General features: G+C 40.2%; 1 protein-coding gene across 4 annotated transcripts in view; it reads right to left on the bottom strand.

Annotated features, from left to right (window-relative positions):
- TAOK1 (TAO kinase 1) overlaps nucleotides 1–19,813 on the bottom strand; it is a 75,281-nt gene that overhangs the window by 35,439 nt on the left and 20,029 nt on the right. For 3 of the 4 annotated variants that reach the window (XM_055794344.1, XM_055794342.1, XM_055794341.1), the window contains 3 exons: nucleotides 7,700–7,926; nucleotides 3,443–3,514; nucleotides 377–478 (listed from right to left, as the gene is read on the bottom strand). In XM_055794344.1, coding sequence (XP_055650319.1) covers nucleotides 377–478; nucleotides 3,443–3,514; nucleotides 7,700–7,831 — 306 coding nt within the window. In that variant the 5' untranslated portion in view covers nucleotides 7,832–7,926. Of the gene's footprint in view, nucleotides 1–376; nucleotides 479–3,442; nucleotides 3,515–7,699; nucleotides 7,927–9,539; nucleotides 9,706–19,813 lie in introns of those variants that run through there. The other variant, XM_027791151.2, reaches the window with a different exon arrangement.

The following is a 19,813-nucleotide window of genomic DNA, read 5'->3' as shown; positions in this document are numbered from 1 at the left end:
AGTTGCTGTATTTGCCTCTCAGGCAGTAGAAGTGAAATTCTCACCTTTCCTTACAGCAAGAAAAGCGATAGATAAATTTGTTGCGCACACACCCCCACCCACCCCCTTACTATTTATTTCCAATACTCAGTCCATCAAGCTATATACACTAGAACAACTGCACAACTACCTCACTCTGGAAGTGAAAGGCAGAATTTCCCTAAATCTTGTTTCCAAAAACGCCATTCAGTTTTGCTGAGCATCTGTAAAGTCCTTGAGTATTCTCATCTGAATCTGTGCAGTGCAAGTGTTCAGGTGCCTCCTGAAAGCCAGTTGGAGATATTTTAAAGCACCCTTAACCCAGGCAAGAGAAGTGCAGAGTGCAGCAGATGCTTACCCATGCTGTATGCTCCCGCAAATAGCAGCCTTTGTATTCTATACTGTTAGGGTGTTTTATTCTTTGGAGGAACTTGACTTCCTTAATAATATCCTGCCATTTCTGTAGAAAATAAAAGGAATAGAAAGACTTTAAAAACTGTTACCTTTTTTTTGATTGTTGTTAAGTTAGTATGTCATTTAATTATTTTAAGAGGCAAAACCACCTTAAGGTTCCAAATCAAAATAAATTTACATCAACACCATGATGTTCACCAGTTAACTCCTCAACAGACCTATGAAATAAGTTACTGATTGATTAGGCTGCACGTAAGGATCTCTCATCAATGTAATAATTTACAGTTATATGGATGCACAGAATATACTACTACGAAACTATATTTGAGCAAAAAAAGAAGCAATCCTTTTTTAAGGGATACCTTTTCTGTGGCCAAATGAAACATACATCCGAACCTGAAAGAGATGTGGATGACGTGTCCTTCAGCAGGATCAGCTGTCTCTCACTTAACTCTTGAAGATATAAAGACCCATCCCTACCAGTAAGTATATTACACTGGATGATGCTCCATTTATCGGCTGCCGAATATCTGACTACATCCTTGATAATGTTTCTCCATTACTAGTTTAGTCTATACAAGGACCAATTTAAAATGAGTTACCACCAGACAAAGGAACGGTTCCGCAGGAGTAAAAGACTAAACAGATAAAATAAAATCCAGGTTTATAATAAGGGAAGCTCTGCCAGTACGACTTTGAAGTACAGAAAAGGCCAAAATGTCACGTTCTGATGTGTGCCTAGACACTGCCATTACTCCCCTTGGAGGAAATCACCAAGTCCTCCCATTTGATGCACACATCCAGCTTCCTCCGGCAAAAAGGGCAAAAGCTTGTAAAGTACAACAGCAAGGCTACAACTACCAGAAAAAAATTTCAAAATCAAATGCAGTAGCTGAAACCATTTAAGTATGCAGACATCAACACAAGAGTGTTGACACCGAAAATGCTTTTGAGAAAGATTATAGGTTCTGAAGTTAATCGGAGGTAGAGAAACCTCACCCAACACCGAAAGGTTCAAAAGCTGTTTTCCAACTCCTGTTAATCTCTCAGCACACGCTCCCTCAGGCATATGTATGTGGCTGGGATTCATAGATGGACAGACGTCTCGTATACCCAAATGCTTGGGAAAACACATGCCAACCCCAAATCCTCCTCAATAAAAATGTTAGGGTTAGAGAAACAAATGAAACCAGGGAGCATGGTAGCCACAACCGAAGCAGCTGATTGACTAAGCATTTCTCAACACCAGAAATTTCTTGAGCATCATATCAGTGCAGCTTATTCTAACATAAAGTCTCCCACTAACACCCTCACGCTAGTACAAGAACAACTTAGTGCCTTTCACCTTTAGCCTTAAAGGCTTCAAGGTACCAAGCAGTAAAAGCCAAACCAAGAAAGTGCCACTCTAAGCTTCTATACTGGGAAGACAGAGGTGATATATTAGTCAAGATGTATTCGTGACTTCATGCGTAAAATAAGCCCTGAGACCACGTTAAGAGCACAGTACTACATATTTCAAAGGTTTTAAACTTATTTTTAGTATAAAATATGTCCTTATTTTAGAGAATAATTGTTCCCACCAATGATAAAAATCTTATTATGAAACCAAAGTAAATATAAACGATACCAGAATGCCCTTAATCAATTTTCTTTACATAGGCTAGATCACACCTCTAGCAAACTTCTGAACAAGACAAATAAATATAGAAGTAAAATGGAACATGTTTTAATCCTGCTCTTATTACTTTCTTCAAAATAAAGAAACATATGCATTGAAGACAAACAAAAGCTATTTCTGAAGCATGCACAGTTTGTTTCATTCATGTGAATAGAGTATTTATAGCTCACGGTAATTAAAACAGTAGGACAAGTAGTAAGTACAAATTATTCTTTCATCAGTACACAGTTAAACAAGTCACCGCAGTGACAAAATAGAAACATGCACAGCAAATTTAACTATGAAGCTAGAATGTAGGACTGCTAGAGAGACACTGTCACCTCTACCTCCTACACAGACACATACACACACACAGAAAGGAAGGAATAGTTCAGCTCCATGTAGTGCAGGTGGCCAATACACAAAAGGCAGGTACAGAAAGCAACAAGTTGTTAATCAAACTCATCAGAGCAAGACTGCTTCTAAGACTGGAATACAGAGAATGGAGGGAGGGAACCATAAATGCCTTGAACAACATGCTCCCAATAAATACTGCTGTTGAAAAATTGTGCCACGTTTTGATAGATGTTGTTTATCAGAAATAATACCAAATTGGCTTGTAGGGCATTTCAAGAATCTGTTCTAGCACTTCAACTTTTCAAGTATAAAATCAATTATCTCTATGAAGCGTCCTAGGGAAAAAAACCACATCCGGGGTGGCCATGAAAACACTTAACGTTTAAATCTCAGAGGCCTAATTTTACAGACCACTCTGCAAAGACTGCCTTAATCCTTAGCTCTGGCAGTTCTTCCGTAATTATGCTGCTGCTCAGATTTTCACACTCATTCATTCACGGCTGTTTTGCTTTTGTTTTAGCTCCTCATCAGCACAGTCGTTCCAGGGAGAGATGCATCCTGTCTTACTACTTTGTACAAGCAAGATTCCCTCTAACCTCTCACTGCTGCATCCAATGTCATTATTCCTTTGTCCAGTAAGTAACATGGTTATTTTGTGAAAGGTATTTAAAATTGAATGTTTAAGGGCAACAAGACATACTAACATATAAACCTACCACTTCTCATTTTATTTTTTGCTTACTACACATTTATGTGGCCCCATAAAAGAGCCCTTTGTGTCTGGAAGAAAGAAGTTCTACCCATCTTTCCCTAGAGCAGATTAGGCAGAAATACACTGTGAAGAGTAAACTTAATTTGTTTTGTTTACACAGTACCCTCATTCACCTTTACAGCTTTAAGAAAGATTTTCTCCTGCTGTGATCCAAGCTAATTAAAATCATCCAAATTAGTAAGTATTTGCAATGGTCAAGATGTAATAGGTAACGTTCTACATACCTCATTGGACTGCTTCCCACTATATGACATTTTCTTGATGGCCACCACTTCATTGGTGCGCACATCACGTGCCTGTAACAAGAAAACATCATGCATCAATTTCTTAAGATGACTGTTTCACATGAAATGTAAACCAAACATACTGATAAAAAAAGAAATAATCCTTATCCATTAGTTAACTTTTGCAGAGAGTTAAACTAAAATATCTTCCAAGGGGTGTAACTGCTGCATGTATCAGAAATTTCCAAAGTTAAAGATGACCCTGCTGTTTGTGAGACAAGGTATGACATTTTTCTGTGCTCAGCATCCAGCAAGTCTCTGCAGGAGTCAGCTGCTGTCACTTCTAAACTAAAAATCATAGTTTATAAAAGCAGCTCTAATTCAAGTAGAACAGATTTCCCCTAAATCAGTTTCTCTCCTTGCCCAGGTCTGTTCCGGGCAAAGTCAGCCCCCTTGTTCCATTCCGAACACAAGCATAGATGTTCCAGGATGCACAGGAGATACCTGCTCCAGACACAGGTGGCTTTCTCCCCGGTGCTCCCACCAACTAGCTGTTGGGTCTCAAAGGAAGGCAGGTGATACAGGGAGAGATGGCAGTGATCTAAGCGACCCATCTTCAGATTCCCGTTCCGACTTCCACTTTCTCAGTCCAATAATATTATTATTTACACTGCACAATAAAATGTACATGGTTTTTCACACTTCAAAGGCAGACTTCCTGACTTCAGAGACAATCCAAGATAAGACTTAGATGAGAAGTTTTGTTTAATTTAGCACCAAAGCAACAGCTCATTCACCCTGGCAGAAGAGGCAGTGCTGCTTCACCTTGCAGGAAGGATGGCTCCAGACAAGACCCTGGCCTTTCCTCTGTTAAGGATTTCAGCAGCACAGGAGGGCGGTGGAGGAAAAGACCTCCGAGACTCCCCGATAAGAATAATCAACTTGGATATGAAGCCAAATGATATAAATCAGAATAATGTGCACCACAGCATTCACTAATGACTGATGAAAATGCTGATTTTTAATACAGTTGTACCATCAAGCACAGCCTATCAGAACATGGATTAACAAAGTACCGGGACTTTGCCTTTTGTAAAAAGGTTTTCCAGTCATGTTTTAATTCTGCCGTTCATTAAAGAGATTCCCAGAATTCCTTGGCAGTCTTTATTTCAACCAGTTACGATAAGCTTGAACCAATACTATTTTTAGTTTTCTTTCTGTTTGAGAGGATCCTTCCTACCGTCTCATTGGTATTACCTTTAAGGTTTGGGGGACAGCTATTGTTGTTTTTTGAGACAAAAAAGGAAGAATAAAATTCTGACTCCCCGATCTTTGCCAATTAGAGATAATCTCTGAAACATTCAAATTGGTGAAGAACTCCAATAGAACAGGCAAGCAAAATACTAGAGCAGAGCAGAAGGAACACAGCTCTAACAAAAGAGAGTGGGTTATTCTTCTGCTCCATCTGCAGTGTTCCAGTGTAGTAGGTTTCCTGTGTCAAGTGAAAGCTATTATTACACTGCAGAGCAGGGATTAGGGTAAGGATAATACCAAAATGATTCAGAGGTGCCAGACTTGCAGATCCGAAGAAACTAAAACCATGAGGTGAACCAGCAAAATTCATGTCATTTATGAAAGAAAAAAAAGAAACTTTCCGCCACTGCAGGCTGTAACAGCAACAAAGAAAGAGACAAGAGTAAATGCTCTCAGCCAGTTACCATGCAAGAGAAATATATCACCCCTTCTCGGGATCACCACTGAAAGGAAAAAAAGGTAGGTACAACTAACAATGAAAGACTAAACTGCATTTAAAAAAAGGCAGGGGGAGATTTCAGGATTATATGGATTTTTCTCCTTGTTAATTTACTCCCACATCTATTTATCATCAACATTTTTGGTCCAGGCTGTAGGCAATGAAAGCAGCCTGGTGAGGTGGGAGCTATGTATTAGAAAACCCAAGCAAGCAACCTCTGATTGTGTCTGCCTAACACTGACAGCCCCACGGCTGCAGCGGGGCTGAGAGAGAGAACCGTCACAGCTGGCACCCCATGAACATTAAACTCACGGCGTTCATTTGCTTTTTTAGTTTCCCTGTGATCCCGAATAATTGAAAAAAGCCAATGCCTAGACAAAAGCCATGAAGATGTTACAAGGCCAGCTAACTTAAACAATCCAAATAAACGAGGCTTGTTTTATGGCAGACATTTATGTGCATATATCCTGCTTTCCTCTGAAAACTCCACACAAAGGATCAACATCTGGTGACCAGAATAACTTCAGCAGTGATACAAGCAAAATACGAGCAAAGGAAAGGTGGAGTATGTCACCGGCTTTGGTAATATCCTTTTAAGCAGTTATCAACTATAATCCAATATTACATTGATTACAGAAAGTTTAACTGTTTGTATTAACAGAATCAAATTCTGGAGAAAGAAACATAAGGGAACTTTTTTCCCTAGCTTTACAGAGGAATGAAGGACCCAAGACATACACTTCTCTACTTCAGTTCTTGATGCCTATTTAATTTACGCTAAATTTCTCCCTCCGTGTTCTCTTTCTCATCTTTTGGGCTTCTGTTTGAGGTGTCAGAGTACATTACATGAAACATCTTGAGATTCAAGACCTCAGACCTGCTAGTAGTAAAAAGTAGTAAAAAGATACCATAATACAACACAAAACTTAGAGGTTACAACTTTGTAACAAAGAAATAGCAACAGCGTGTCTTCTTTGAAGCTCTCTCTTAACTTGACAAAAACAAGGCCCCCAGACGGGCTGCAGTGTGAGATGCACCGTTCACACACGTCTGCAAGTGCCAAATTAGACGTACTTTCCATTAAAGAAGCACAATCCAAACACCAGCAAGTAATTGCACTCTTCAGTGGATAAATACCAATCTATAAATGAATTGCTAGTCTAAAAGAAGGGGGGAGAAGGAAGGGCCTAGAAGTTAATGACCTCTTACTTTAGATCTCTTTGTAGAAGGAGTTGGTAACGGGCAATCAGCCCTTACCACAACTACAAGGTTGAGGCAGCCTACAAATGCCACGGCAGCAGCTTCTTGCAGATGCCTGCGAAGCTGTTAGCACCCAGCCTGCAGGCCACCCCTGGCTGTACACTGCTTTCCCGTACCTGTGGGGTTCATGCACACCTCTGAGATTATTCAAGTTTTTCCAGGAACACTGTATCCTTCCACAATAATGTTTCTTCAAATAATATTTCCCCCTAGCAGTGAGGCAGATTTTTGCCAGTTCCCTCCTTCTGTATCCACTCTTTAACCAAAGCAAGTAAATGAGATGAAGTAAAAGCCGCAGGTAAGTACTGTTTCGTTAGAAAACACTTCCTCCCCCAGATCTGTTCCCAGACAGTGGTGGCTCATAGTTTTAAGCAGGGAACAAAATTAAGAAGCTTTTCCTAATTAGTTCATCTGTGCTGCATTAAATTTGTGCTGGAAGGTTCCCAACATGGTCTGCTGCAATTATTAACAATGAATAGGCATCTCATAAAATACTGACACAAATGGCTTGTTGAAGGGAAATTGGCAGGTTTGGCCACACCTCCCACAATTATAAATGTGAAAAGGTTTTCTGAGGAAAATGATTTTTTTAAAATCAAAGTCTCACAGTATGCACTTTGGTTAACATACAGCAACCTGCAAGTCAGGTTACCATGAGACATCCCACCTCCAACCAGCCTGGGAAAAATTCTGCTGTCCAGATATACATGTCAAGTAAGTTTTATGCAGATGAATACTGGGAGTCTTGCCTGAAGTCGGGAAGGATGTGACAGGACAAATGACAACAAAAGCACCAACACTCAGGTGTCAGACGAAAAGAACGGCTTTAAGGGAGCCTGGGGGTATGCACAAAGGGAGAGAGAACTCAATTTTTCTCAAGGGGCAAAAGATGATAAGGAGATGATCAGACGAAGAGAACTGCATTGCCAGTCAGAATTGATGGAGCAGAACCCCATGTTTTAATTTGCAGAAAAATCCCTGCTCGCAACATAATGATGTACCTAAAAGCACCAAGCAAGGACCATGTTTCCAGTTTTTCTTTTCAGTTTGTATGCAAACACCTTATAGATACCGTGAGTCTGTGAACGGGCTGAGACTGTACAGGCACACAAGCAAACATCTCTGCCCCAGACATATAAAAAGATTCACAGCAGTTTCTTTTCCTCAATATGTTAAAGAAAGTCTACATCCACAGTTTAAAGATAAAGAGACAGCTTAAATTCACAAGTTACGGAGCTACTTACAAAATAAACTGCTCCAAAGCTTCCATGGCCAATCTCTCGGAGATCTGTGAAGAGCTTTTCTGGATCTTCTTTGAAGAAGAGCTCTGCAATTTCTGGGTCCTTCAGGCTGCCCGCTCGGCTGGTTGATGGCATCCTGCTGGGCAGTTAGCCGACCGACTATCTGGGTTTAAAGTGCTGCCTCAACCCTTGGTTCATCTGTATGAATGGAGCCTCTTCAGCATGGATTACTGCAAGAAAAAGATTGTGATCCTTCGCTGATTATCCTCTTCTCAAAGAGCCAGAAACAAAGCTACAACAGAGCAGCTTCCACTTCTTCCAGAGCAAGCATCCCTACAGTGTGAAGCAACACAACCTATCTGCTGGGACAATGTCACAGTCCCCCTGTGACACCAGTAGGGCATTTCTACAGAAAACAAACCAAAATCAAAACACAAAATGAGACACATTCCTTGCTCCAGCATCTGCTCAGTTGCCGGCAGAGCGGTCAATAGAACCTCTCTGACTTACAGCAATAACTGGTTTGTCACTGGTGAGCCCATGTTACCTTGACTCTGAAGAATTATACCCACTACGTCTTGAAGCATTGTTTGGACTTTGTAAGTGGATGACACAATTGCGTGTGTGTATATATATATATATGAAAATATATTTTAAATGGTCTTTGCAAGACAAGATATATAGTACAAATACGATGTGTACGACAGTCCACTGCCATTTACTAATCTGTACTTACATTTTTTTTAACTCAGCTGAGTATATTTTTTCCTTCTGCAATTGTACTCATTAAGCACTGAGTGACCAATTTTTACTCATTTCAGCACGCACGTGGAGACCTCTCTAAAGCATCTCCTTCCACAGCTAAATAAGTCATGGTCCTTTTTGTTTTTTCCTCTTATCTGAACTCATGATCTCTATTGTAAAGTGCCTCCTCTTCAGAGTTTTATTTGCAACCCCCTTCTTTAAGAGAACAGCATCCAGAACAGGAGATACCCAGTTCTACACACAACGCACGTCTTTCTACTCCACCAGATGCAAACATACATTTTAATTGTGATAGCACATGATACAGCCTTCTACAATAGTCCATTGGCAAACATTTTCTTCAGAGAAACATGCAACTTCAGACCCCACTGGGAATGCATGAAAACCTTTCTGTGTGCACCATGCATTTGCTTTCATTTACTCAAAGTGTCAAAGTCTTGGAATCTATCCAGAAGAAAAGTATACTTTCAAGTTGTGCTGCAATCCTACTGTATCTTTACAACAGATGAAAATAAACAACGCTTATAAGTAAAATGCACTTTTCCAGCCCCCCCTCCTAAAGGAACAGCCTGGCATTTGAATTTCCTCTTAATTACCTGTAAATTGTCACCAATAAAAACTGCGTCACTGGCAAACAGCTAATCACACAGCTCATTTCTTTCCAAAAATCCCTGTCTGGTCAAGGCTTGTGCTTTTTTTATTCATATGTCAAATTTGGTTTTTTTAAAGAGTTTTATACCTTCACAAGGGAAAAAAGAAAGATGACAAACCTGAGTTTAACCAATGTATCAGAAGGCCCTATCCCTGTCCACTTTTCCTCCTTTTCTGGGTGCTATAAACTCCACCTTTCTCCAAGCCTCTGCACCATCAATGAATCATTTGTTTTCCCCTCCCTGCAGACCAGTTCCTACAAGGATGGAAAAAGACATACTCCTGCATGTTTGTGCTCAGTGGTACTCTTCTCTAGGCAGTTGCAGCATGTGAAAGTGCCAAAGACTGCCTGCTCCTTGTTAGTTCAAATATCTGCCAGCATCGCTACAAGGAGAGCACAATTGTGCGAGAGACAGCCAAGACATACCTAGTTGTAAAGTCTGCAAGAGTCTCCAGTTTTTCTGATGAAGACAGGCGTGGGAGAGAGAACGCAGGGAAGGGAAGCGAAGCAAAATCCAGCATTTTCATAGCTTTCCTCCAAGAAGTCAGCATTCAAAAAGATTTATAATGCAACCCAAAATGTGTTTCCATGATAGCCTGCTCAGGGGCTAAGGAAAAACCGATATTCAAATCCCAGTGGTGGAACAAGTATAAAAACATTTATCTATACACACACACACACAGAAAATACGCAGCTGTTCACAACTTTGCTACACTGCACTCACAAGCATGCACACACACATTTCATATGGATGCAGGATCATCACAGAAGCCTTCGAAGCAGACATGACATTCCCAACAGCCAGTGAAGCTGGGTGAGATGCATAGGAACGGGACTGTGGGATCTCCACCTTCCGTTGCATAACACAGTAACTAATACCATGTGGGAAGGGAAATAATTAGCTTGAATTCAGCCCGTACCTGAAGCACACTGCATTTACGAAGACTGGAAGAAAAGGGTTGGGGTTTTTTTGTTATTTTTCTTTCTTTCAAATAAGCCAACAATATTCCACTTGATTCCAGCTCTAACAAGCACATAACACTGAAAGACAACTGTTTCACATTTACAGCCCCCGACGAAACAATAGACAAAAAGCATCAGTCAGAAAAACGAGAGAAAGGAGCTGGGGGAAGGGTGCTGATAACCAGAGCACACTCAGTATTATTGAAGGAATGTTTCTTGGATCGACGGTAATGATGTCATGTTCCATCTTTTAAGAAGCATCAGATTCTTACAAAAAGGACATTGTTGTTCAAAAGCAACTGCTGCAATCCCAGAATGCCCTTTTCCCTACATCTGTTAGTCAGAGGGGCTAGGCTTGGATAAACCTGCTAATATGGCCAAAAGTCACATGGCCTCGCGAGCGAGCGTGCGTGCGAGAGCCAGAGTGCGGAGAAAAACCCTGCGCGCACACAGCTGAGATGGATTACACATTTCTCCCCCTCTCTACCTACCCCCCATGCCAAACCAGCCACCAGACTCATTCTTGGCATCGTTTCTGAGCATGCCTCTGAAATGCCATCCACCGGCAACACTTTTTACCACTGCTAAAACTCTTACCAGGCTCACTAACAATACAGAAGTGGTACGGGACTGGCTACTGCTCTGCCAGACTTCGAACAGCAAATGAGAGCAGAACTCATCTGTTGTGACACACCTTAAAATACAGCTTTTCCCCTTTTAATCCTAAGAGCATGGAGACAAATTTAATTATCTTTATTCTTGGAAATAATTGCTGCTTTGAAATGCATGAGAATAAAAACATTCAGTATTAAAACCTATTTAACAGAATAGTCAAACACATACATGACATTACACTTATCATTTTATCTGCTTAGATGGAACAATAAAAATGCATTAATGTAAATTCCAGCCATAAGAAAGCTTTACATAGTCTCGCTTAATAAAGCGCTCCCATTTTTTATGGATGCTGCAATATTAAATTCCCTCAGTCTTCTTTTACCCAGACAACATGCGCTGCCTGCCAAAGCCTGACAGTGCCAGCAGCCAAGATGCTCTGCCTCCTGCCTTGCAATAATGACACCTGAACACTTTGGGGAAACAGAACTGAAGTTAGGAGAAGTGGCACACAACATGGTTATTGCATTATTTTAGATGTATTAAAAATACAGAGGAGTCTTAAAGATTAAAAAAAACCCTGCAACTAAACTGTGCTGAAAATTAAATCATATACCAGCAGGCAGCTAGTTTTCTAAACTACAGTCAAGTTGCACTTACGTATTTTACATTCTTCCACCACTGCAGACCCTTTACTACAGGTTTTTTTGGATCGGTGCAGCTACACTGTTAAACACAATTGTTCCCAGTGGATGGGACTGATCAGCTCACCTTAGACAGCTCAGATCAGGTGGCCAGATCCTGACTGTGGCCAAGGGACTGGCACTGCAAACAGGATACAGCACCTCTGACTGTGCCTGCCTTCGCCGGCTGAAGAGGCAGCCTACCTACAAGCCACCCTGCAGGCTGCTAAAATTAGATAAAATGAATTCCACATTTTTTCCCAGTTGTCACTCATACAAAAAGATAATATCGCATTGCATAAAGACAACTACTGCTACTTAGCTCAGTTCCACTCACAACCAACAAGGTGATGTAGGAATATAAGAAAGATTCGAAATAAACTAGGGAATGATCAAAGCACAAGACTGGACCAACTATTTCCATACAGTAGGCTGAACTAACTACACTTAGTGGCCACCATTAGTAGTGTTGACGACACTGACTACAGGCCAAAATGTTTTATCAAATTACTTTCATCTGAACAACAAGCAGTTAGTAGAAACCGCATGCACGCATCCACAAAAGTCTATGAATCAATAAGGTGGTACGTTCCCTGTAATTACGGCTATATTAAACGTATACACACACACCTTGAACCACTGACATAAGGAAGCTGAAGATGAGGATGGGATAAGACCTGTTCTCTTCTGAGTTCTCTGCCTCCCTGCCATGTCATCTCAAGCTGAAGTAAGACCCACCCCTGTGACTAACATCCCCTGGGATCCTGCAGAGCAGAACAAGCAAAGCTCTGAATGGTCAGCTGCCATATTTATAAGTGCATATTTAAGCGTTATGCTACAGAGACCTCACAGAAATTATAATTTGTCCACACTACACTAAAATATGTGATGGCCGTCACAGTCACAGATAACTGTCTTCATTGCCCTTCCTGCAAAGGGGAAGGGAACCTACTCACTGAGATTTCCATCTATCCATCATACTATTTCTCTGATTCGCATTCAGAACAATTCAGTGAGTGACAGTGACTAGAAGGTATTTGGTTACACTAACCATGAGATTCATCAAAGCATTTGTAGATCCTTAAGATGGTTCAAAAACGTGCACAAACCAAATTACAACACGGGCTTGCTTGTAGATTATTAGCATTAAAAATCAGTACGCTTTGCCTGTACAAATGAAGTTTCAAGGAATCAACACATTCAACATGCTTTGACATCCATATTATAACCAGAGTTAAACAAATACCATATGAGCACAAAATGGAAACAACAAACAGATTTATGCATCCATCATCCTGTGTCTCTCTCCCTTTCACCAGGTACCACAAGGCATGCTACGTGGACTCCTAGGATGGCTAATAAGGCCTACAGGAATGCTGTCCTCCATTACTAATTATAAACAAAAAATGCTTTGCTGTTTGAGACATAAATCTTGTTTCAATGTCATACTCATCTGCTATATGACCCACTTAGCACAGTAAAATCCATAAAAAGTTATCGTTAGTATCAAGTGTAGCCACACTATATATTTTTCCCCTAATAGAAAATACACGACAATTAAAAAACCCAAATAAACAAATCAGGAGACCAGTTATAGCACTTATGATCTTTAGAGCTGCACACTCCAACAGAAAAGACTATAAAGTGAATATTCAACACAAAAAACTACTGGTCTTTGCAGGTTTTCTCACTCAAAGTCAGAGCAGGAATAAAACCACGAACAAAAAAAAACCCACCACCAAAAAATAACAGCCCACCACAACATAACTTCATTTGGAAACTGCTATTCAGATATTTTTTTTAAAGCATCTGCATTGCATGCAGTGCAAACAGTTGCTAAATTTTAGTGTCATTTCCTCTGGCAGGATCTAATGCAAGAGCATCAAATAGATGGGGAATGAGTGTCACCATGCAACTGTCAAAAGAGGGAAAAGGGATTTTCTCTTACTTGCATATGGGTCAGATCCGGGGAGTGTATGAAGCTGAGATTTAAATTATCCTCTCAACACACTATTAAAAATTTCCTGAATGGCTTCCAGCTGACACTGAAAATTTCCACCACTATCATAAATATGGTAAGCTGGAACTATTGAAAGAACTGACTTTTAGGGCTTTTTTTCCTTGTACTTGCAATTATACCTGCAGTGAGTTAGACGGTAAGAATGCTTAAAGAATGATTAGATGGTAAGAATGCTTAAAATACCGACTTTTATAAAATTCTGTACAGCATTGAATGCTTGACCTAAAAGCACAACTTTTTTGAAAGTAGCAGACAAATCACTCCCCATTTTTGACAGACTCTGAATAAAAGTTTGTAAGGTAAAATAAAGTAAGCAAAAATACAGAATGAAAGTCGCTGCTTGTATGCAAATGTGAAGTAGTCGCTATTCCACGCATTTTCAGAAAAAAAAAAGTTTTCTAGCATACAAACCAAAAATATCAGCACATATGAACTGTTTGTTTATAAACCACGCAGAGGAAACCTCAGCTGAACTTTCCGTATGATATAACATTGCCTGTTGGGCAGAGGAAGCTTCTTGTCTGACATGTATTTGAGACATTGAAGAGGCTCTCCCAGCACAACATACAACTGCGTACCCAGGCACGTCACCACTTCATCAAGAGGACACCGCCGAGCACAGGAGGCTGAACTCCGGCTGGTACATGACAGAGTAAAATACCTGATCCGTAACACTGCTAAACACCACCACAACGTACAGGAAGAGAGAACAATGTGAACAGCATGTGCATCATCCCAGTAGAAATAAAAAAAAAAAAATTACTCATTTTACTCTGAAATGTACTCTCTTCAGGCAAAACTGGTATTCTGCAATACCAGTGTATTCACTTCATGCAACAAGAGTATGTTGCAATACCCACTCCTCAAACCCGTGGGGATGTAAGCGTGATGATTTGAGTCTAAGCTGGTGTCAGAAGCAGAAGGGCTGTATAGCTGGTGGGGATGTATCAGAAAAGATTATGAAGTCCCAGCATCAGAAAAAATGAATACTCATCATATCAGGCAGTGCTGATATATGTGACTTTAGGAATGATGCTACCCCCTTAACTCATTTTGAAATCTGTGTATAAAGCAGTCTTTAAAATTTTAGCATGATGAATTCTATGCATGGAATTACCTTACCTGGAAAGATATAGAGCAGACAGAAATTACCTACTATATGTCCCATCACTTTATTTGCTGTACACCAAAAGCCAAAGGTGAGCCAGCCTGCGTGGTGGGTCCTTTCTATAAGGGCACTGACAGAAGAAGTCCTGTTGGCTTATCTGTAGTTCAGGGGCTCTGCAGCCAGTGCAATACTGCCAGACTCGGGATCACATTCCATTCCTCCCTCTGCACATCTCAGCAAACACAGGGACGCGTTCTTCATTCTTGATCACTGCACCCGATTTTTCCTTCCAGCAGACTTCTCAAAACTATATACCATCATTTTTTATTGCTTTCCAATTTTAAAAAAAATAAAAATGCCCTGGCAACCCACCAAGTGCTGTGGATGTTCCTTAAAACCTCTTTTAACGTAGGCTCTGGTCCACCCCATCGACTCTTTTTTTTTCCTGTTCTGACAAAAGCAGAGCAACTCTCAAGTGCCTTAACATGCACTGCACACATGGAGGACGAGTTACTCTCTGCTCACAGCAGAAGGTGGCAGTTTCCTTGAACAGCTAAAAACCAGCTTCCTGTCCACGTTCAATTACACCACAGCAGATGGTACATGAAGACAGTTGTATTCTAGGTGACTATCACAATGGAAAGTCTATCAGCATCTCCAAGCCTCTTGAAACAGCAATTTTAGTCACTTGATGCATGTGAAACCACATACCACAGACTACTTACGTACTTGGGTAAGCCTCTCCCACCAAGCTAACAACATGTTACTTTTTCTCCTCCTAGTTCTGCAATTTGGAAACCTTCCTAGAGTGGCAATTAAGGAAGAAAAAAAAAAGATATAACCCAGAAATGAAACAAGAAAAACCTGGAGATACAGCAAGTGGCATTAGCTTCTCCCATGCCCTGCAAAAGGAGCAAGAGGCACTCAGGAACATCGCCCTCTGAATCCTACTAACTTTCTTTTACCACTTAGTGGGAAGCTGCAGCTCAGACCATAAAATGCTAAGTAATGAATTTAAAGAATAAATTGCTTTTTTCTTAACTATCTTAAAATCATTCTTTTTGGTACATTTGTTCTCTACACTGGCTCCACTAGGACTATCTGCCATTAAAAAAAACCCACAGAGGTGCAGGTGAATGGCATTTTACAAGAGATTGTTAGAAAAATGTTTAATATTCAGAAAAAAATCCAAAATGCTGTCACAAAACTGGTTAAAAAAAAATGAATGACCCTGAAATAGTGCCAACGACAAGCAGAACAAAAGACACCTGGAATGGGTTGAGAAAACTGGACTGTGGAAGGTAGCTGCGGACCACGGAAAGCCCCACCAAGACACTGCTCTTTTCTATATTGCATTTCAGTCTCAAGCTTATGTATGCAAGATGCTCCTCTGCTTTCTGCCAGTCCCCAGGGAAAAAGACAAGACTGCCCTGTTTTCAAGTCAGGAGCCGCTTCTGCTGCCAAAGCCTGAAGCAGGTGAGACGTTACAGCCATGCTGGACACTTGCATAACTTGTGTTATGGCAGTAAGGAGCAATTCATGTGGTCTACGACCCTGCATATACATGTGTAACAACCGCACTGCTCACAGCAAATGAACAGAGATCCTCCACAGAAGTGTGAAGCAAAGAATGGTCATCAAATGCTGTCCCGTCTATATCATGCATACTCCCTCATCCATGTATTTCTAGAAGGAATAGATTATAAGGATAAGATGAATCCACACCTGGATATTATGGTGAATTCTGGCAGCTTTTTGTCTGTGTGAGCACTTACATTCAAACAGGCTTTTCTTCCCCAACACAGTAAATTCTTCATCTGACAACAAGCAAGCCTACCATTCCAGTAAGATTCCTTTTTCAATTTCTTTTAAAAATGTTTCTGAGGAATGGTTCTATCCTGGAAAAAACTCTTTGCAGATTTTTTTTCTTTCTTTCTTGATTCTCTACCTGTGTTGGGGTTTTTTTGTTGTATTATACTTCTTCACAGAATAGCCTCAGGAAGACACTTTTGAGTACTGCTCGCATTCCTCTTATACATCATGCACTTGTAGACTCTGTGACTTGCTTTGATTTCCTCTCAAGATTCTGACACTAAAATGTCCATCATCAACTCCCTGAATTACTTACCCCAGCACACTTTCTGATCCCGCTGAGCTTGGATGTTTACCTTCCAGGAATGTCACTAGCAAAAGGGTTAGAAAGCTAAGTTTCCCAAACCTCCATTAACAAACCCAGGATCTGTGTTTCTGGGTGGGGCTGGGTATAAATATTTGTTAGGATGATCCACACCAGCAGTAAAGCCAACAGTGCAACAATTGTCCTGCGCTTTCCATTTAAAACAAAATGGAAAGAGTTTTCTATATTTCTGATTATTTCGACAGTCTTTCAAGTTTTCTCAGTAGATGAAATTGGGTAAAAGCTTGTGAAACAGATATGCTGAACAAACTAAATTATTTTGACAAGTTACACATGCCAGTTATAAACAGACACAAATATACCTAACACTACTAGTACTCCTGAAAATACTAGTTTTCTCAATGGGCAATTTTTGCAACATCACGCACCCAAGAAACACCAAATCTACCACTGACTCTACCACTTAAATAACACAAATAAAAGACATTACTGGTACAGTTGAAAGAAAAAATGCCAAAAATCAGCCTGTATTTTCTCTCCTATTTAAAACAAAACATGCCATGGGATCAAAAGTTAGTCCTACAGATTAACTAAGAATAGCAATAGCTAGCATTCATTTCTTGAAGACCGATGTCATGAAAGTTCAAAAAGTGCTAACCATACCCTGACATATTCAACACTAACATCTCCTGAATGTCTTTGCTTGCGATAGTTCTGGTACATTTATTAAGAAGGTCAGCTCTAAATTTAGTAATTCCTTAGGCTAGCAAAGCTATGAGGAAGGCAACTGGAAAAAATGAAATCTTCTGTCCCCCTTCTTTTGCAATTCATTAAGTTCACGGTCATTGCTAACTCTTCTCCTTTGCTATGTAAAGCATCACATTAATACACATTCTGTGGCTGTATCACCTACAGACAACCTTCTGTGGGCCCATCTCTTGGACGGAACAGTGTACATTGTAACGATTCTAGTGCAGGTGATGCTGTCCTGGCAGCACACTGGCCAGGAAGAGGTTAGCAAGTGGCCAGCCGATGAGAGTCAACTAAGTCTAGAGGCAAAAGTATTGGGGAAACTCCAACTGCCCATAAAAAAAAAAAAATTAAAAAAATCAGTCAGATATCCTAATGGGACTTGAATTTAAGGAAACCTTTTCTTGACCCCTAAGCAATTTTGCCCCAGAACAATAAATACAGTAAACATAAGGAAATTAGTGATTTTGGATTCAGCATAATAACTCAGAAATAAGCTACTAAAGCTTACAATATAGATAATTACCCTTGAGAAAAGAAGTAATTAAAAAGTAGCAGTATCACACGCAGTTTTAGAAAGGAGGCCTGCAAGGAAGTAATTCAAAGTCTTTCTGACCAGTAAGTAAAAAAAACAAAACAAAACAAAACCAAAAGAAAATGTTTAAATTGGATTTGCAATTAAATTCACTGGAGTGCAGAAGAACGCTGGGATGGATGCCCACCCAGCCAGAGGCTATGTCCAACCACCCCAGCCCACAGGTCACTCTTATTTGAGCGGTATAAACCTGGTGAAACTGAAGCCTGTAGGAAGGACCTAAGGTAGAAAATAAAGTCAAATAAAACCAGAAAAAATCCAGGAGAAAACTGGAAGACTCTGTGGGAATAGTCTTAAAAGACCAAACTGTGACAGCGAGAAGCCTCAGATGGTTGCCCAGCCTGATCCACTACTGGGCTGCAAAAAAGCCACACAGGAGAATGAGGGTACAGGGAAAGATGGTAAATTATCCGCACAAAGATGACTATGTATAAGGTATGGTGCTGCCACAGACCACGCATGAAGAAAGCTGGTCCTTCAATAAACTTGTAAATTAAACATTACTGACCTATGGAGCTGCCCTAAAAGTCTGATGAAGCTCCAGAGTGACGTATACTTTTGTCACAACTGCTGTCCCCTTCCAACAGCCGCCGATCCAGAGACGCTCTCCACAATAGCTGCAACCAAACTGAACAGAAGAATCAACTGAACTAATAATTAGTGGAAGTAGCATGCTAATCACTTGGTGACCGTGATACACTATGAACTAATAAGCCAAACATTTATGCACTAGACTATATGTCATTAAGATAACAGAACAACTCAAAAGAATATTCAAAAAGAAGTGGGCAAAGTCTTGATACAAAATTATGGTGAGTATTAATTAGTCATAGGTGGAGAACAGAAGCATTACCTCTGAACTGATACAAAACTGAAAAAAGCAAGAGGTCAGGTATATAATTACACATTTTGGGCAAGGGAAAAGACCCTTGCCACTAGTGTGACCACAGATACTGTGCAGATCCTGCATAGTATTTGCATTTAAGATCTGGAACAGGAGGGCAAGGCACACGACAAGTTTTATTTAGGGCAGTTGGCAGTACCAGAAAGTAGCCAGCAACCTTAAAAAATGACATGAATGAGCAACAAGGCAGGAGGTGAAATGTCAAAAAGTAAAGAACCGTCAAGCACATACCTAGTCTTCAACTAAACTCAGGAGCTGAGCCTTATGCAGACAGCTCAAAGAAAATAACTGGAAAATCATGCAAAGACAATGTCACACTTTTTAAGCCAAAACAAAAAAAAAAAACCAACCACAAAGAATCAATTAGGAAAGTAAGATAGAATTTCTGACAATACATTAAGGTAGTCTCTACCATGGTCTGCTCCTAGCTATTATTCTTCACTCACATCTAGCAATGAAGTAAAAGTACAATACAAAAAGGTCTCAAAAATAGGAAATAGTAAATGTCCAAGATGACAGACTAAGCTTGAAGAGAAAAGCTGTAAGAGTTAAAAATCATATATAAGAAGGCCATGTCAAGTGCTCAGATTTCAAGAACAAGGAGAGAGTCCAGAAAATTTAAGAGCAGCATAACAGTGAAGGAATTCAACCAATCAAGCTATAAAGAGCAAAATTAACCTGCAGAAATTACTGCAGGGTACAGAACCCAAGAGATATAAACATTGCTTTTTAAACTAGACATTTACACGAGTAAGAACATCCACACAGATAGGTTAGCTAAGGTATCCCTGAATGCTCCTGGCACCTCTTCTGAAGCATCCAGTTGTTATCAACTGCTAGAAACTGCAGATAGGACCAGACAGGCAATGTGTCAGAATCCGGATGACAATTTTTATATTGCTATTGTTCTAGGGTCAAACAAGCA

The sequence above is a fragment of the Falco peregrinus genome, chromosome 2, assembly GCF_023634155.1.
Source record: "Falco peregrinus isolate bFalPer1 chromosome 2, bFalPer1.pri, whole genome shotgun sequence".
NCBI classification, from domain to species: domain Eukaryota; kingdom Metazoa; phylum Chordata; class Aves; order Falconiformes; family Falconidae; genus Falco; species Falco peregrinus.
Note: the sequence above shows the minus strand (reverse complement) of the source record. Positions and strands in the feature narration are given on the sequence as shown.